The 1,652-nt window shown below is 40.4% G+C and overlaps 1 protein-coding gene across 1 annotated transcript in view; it reads right to left on the bottom strand.

Moving 5' to 3' along the window:
- The window catches only part of LOC106877629 (reversion-inducing cysteine-rich protein with Kazal motifs), a 194,539-nt gene that overhangs the window by 141,733 nt on the left and 51,154 nt on the right, over positions 1–1,652 (bottom strand). Inside the window, exon 2 of the mRNA XM_052970945.1 lies at positions 880–1,008. Coding sequence (XP_052826905.1) covers positions 880–1,008 — 129 coding nt within the window. The remainder of the gene's footprint in view (positions 1–879; positions 1,009–1,652) is intronic.

Below are 1,652 nucleotides of genomic sequence, written 5' to 3'. Positions count from 1 at the left end.
ATATATATATATATATATATACAGTAATCATTCGCCATATCGCGGTTAGCCTATCGCGCCCTAAGGACATCGCGGATTTTACTGGCTAATATATATAAATATCGCAGACTCCTCAGTATATCGCGGGTTTCTGTGGCCGATAAGTATTTATATTTTTTTTAGATCTTAATTTTTTTGCCAAACCGCTATGTTACGAGGGCGTAAACACGCCAGCATCGGTTGTCAAGCGATGGTGGAGAGACAAACACAGACACACAAACACACGCACACACCGGGCTTCTTTCAGTTTCCGCCTACCAAATTCACTCACAAGGCTTTGGTCTGCCCGGGGCCATAGTAGAAGACACTTGTCCAAGGTGCCACGCAGTTGAACTGAACCCAGAACCATGTGGTTGGTAAGCAAGCTACTTACCGCACAGCCACTCCTGCGCCTACGCAGTTAAAAAATAGAAGGGACATACATACATACTAAGGAGTATGTGCGTGAGGGTGGATGTGTGAGTGTGTGGTAGGTGTCTTTGTCTTTACCCCACCACCGCTTGACAACCGGTGTTGGTTTGTATACGTCCCGGTAACAATAGCTGCTCGGCAAAAGATACCAATAGAATCGAACCAAACTTAAACGAATTTGTACGAGGATCGATTTGTTTGACTAAAACCTTTCATGCGGTGCCCCAGCATGGCCGCAGTCCAATGACTGAGAGACGTAAAATAGAAAGTAAAGCAAGCGGTTGAGGAAAGAAAATCGTTGGGAACCGAACCGTAGTTGTGCCACAACAAGTCTAAAAGAATCATAAAAATATCTGAAGAAAAAATGTAAAAATCATTAAAAAAAACTGTAAAATAAAAAAAAAATAATAAAGCAAAAAGATATCCTACTAAAATCAGATTCTCTTCGAAATTCTTTGGACAGAATGTCATTATCTCGCCATCTATTCAATGAGTCAAACATCATGTGACTGGTAGGACGTAGAGCTGATGAGGAATGGTGGATTGTCTCCCTTGCTGCTGAAGAGAAAAAGGAAACGAAACTAAATCCAGTGAATTAGAGATTGTATTTGTGTGTGTGTGTGTGTTCGTGCGTGTGTATGAATGTATAGGAGTGAGTGAACGAACGAAAGGAAGTAACACTCCGCACAGTTCGTAGGGGTTGCATATAATCTTAAAAGCAGCTCCAAGCATCTGATGAGACGGACGTGTCCTATGCACTCACGAAACTTTAAGTCAAACTGTTACCAAAACAAGAGATTGGAAGAAAATGTTGGTATTATTTATTCCCCATTACACATGTTTCATTTACTAAGATTTTATTAATAAAATAATGTGATTCTCTATCTGAATAATGCAAAGTCGACCTCAGAGGAATTCGAACTCAAAAAGTTGGAAGAAATGACATTAAGCATTTTTTCCGGCGTGCTAACGATTGAGCTAGCTGGCCGCCTCGTTGTTACAGTTGTAATAGTCCCTTGTAACATTAAGCAGAAGCCTTGAGATCTTAGTAAATGGAGCAGGTCGATTATACTCAACTGGTATTTATTTCATGAACCTCGAAAGGATGAAGGGCAAAGGGGTGACCCCGGAGGAATTTGAAATCAGAACAGCTGTTAATAATAATAAATTTTCATACTATAGGTACAAGGCTAGAAATTTCA

This window comes from Octopus bimaculoides, chromosome 9, assembly GCF_001194135.2.
Source record: "Octopus bimaculoides isolate UCB-OBI-ISO-001 chromosome 9, ASM119413v2, whole genome shotgun sequence".
In the NCBI taxonomy this organism is placed as follows: Eukaryota; Metazoa; Mollusca; class Cephalopoda; order Octopoda; family Octopodidae; genus Octopus; species Octopus bimaculoides.
Note: the sequence above shows the minus strand (reverse complement) of the source record. Positions and strands in the feature narration are given on the sequence as shown.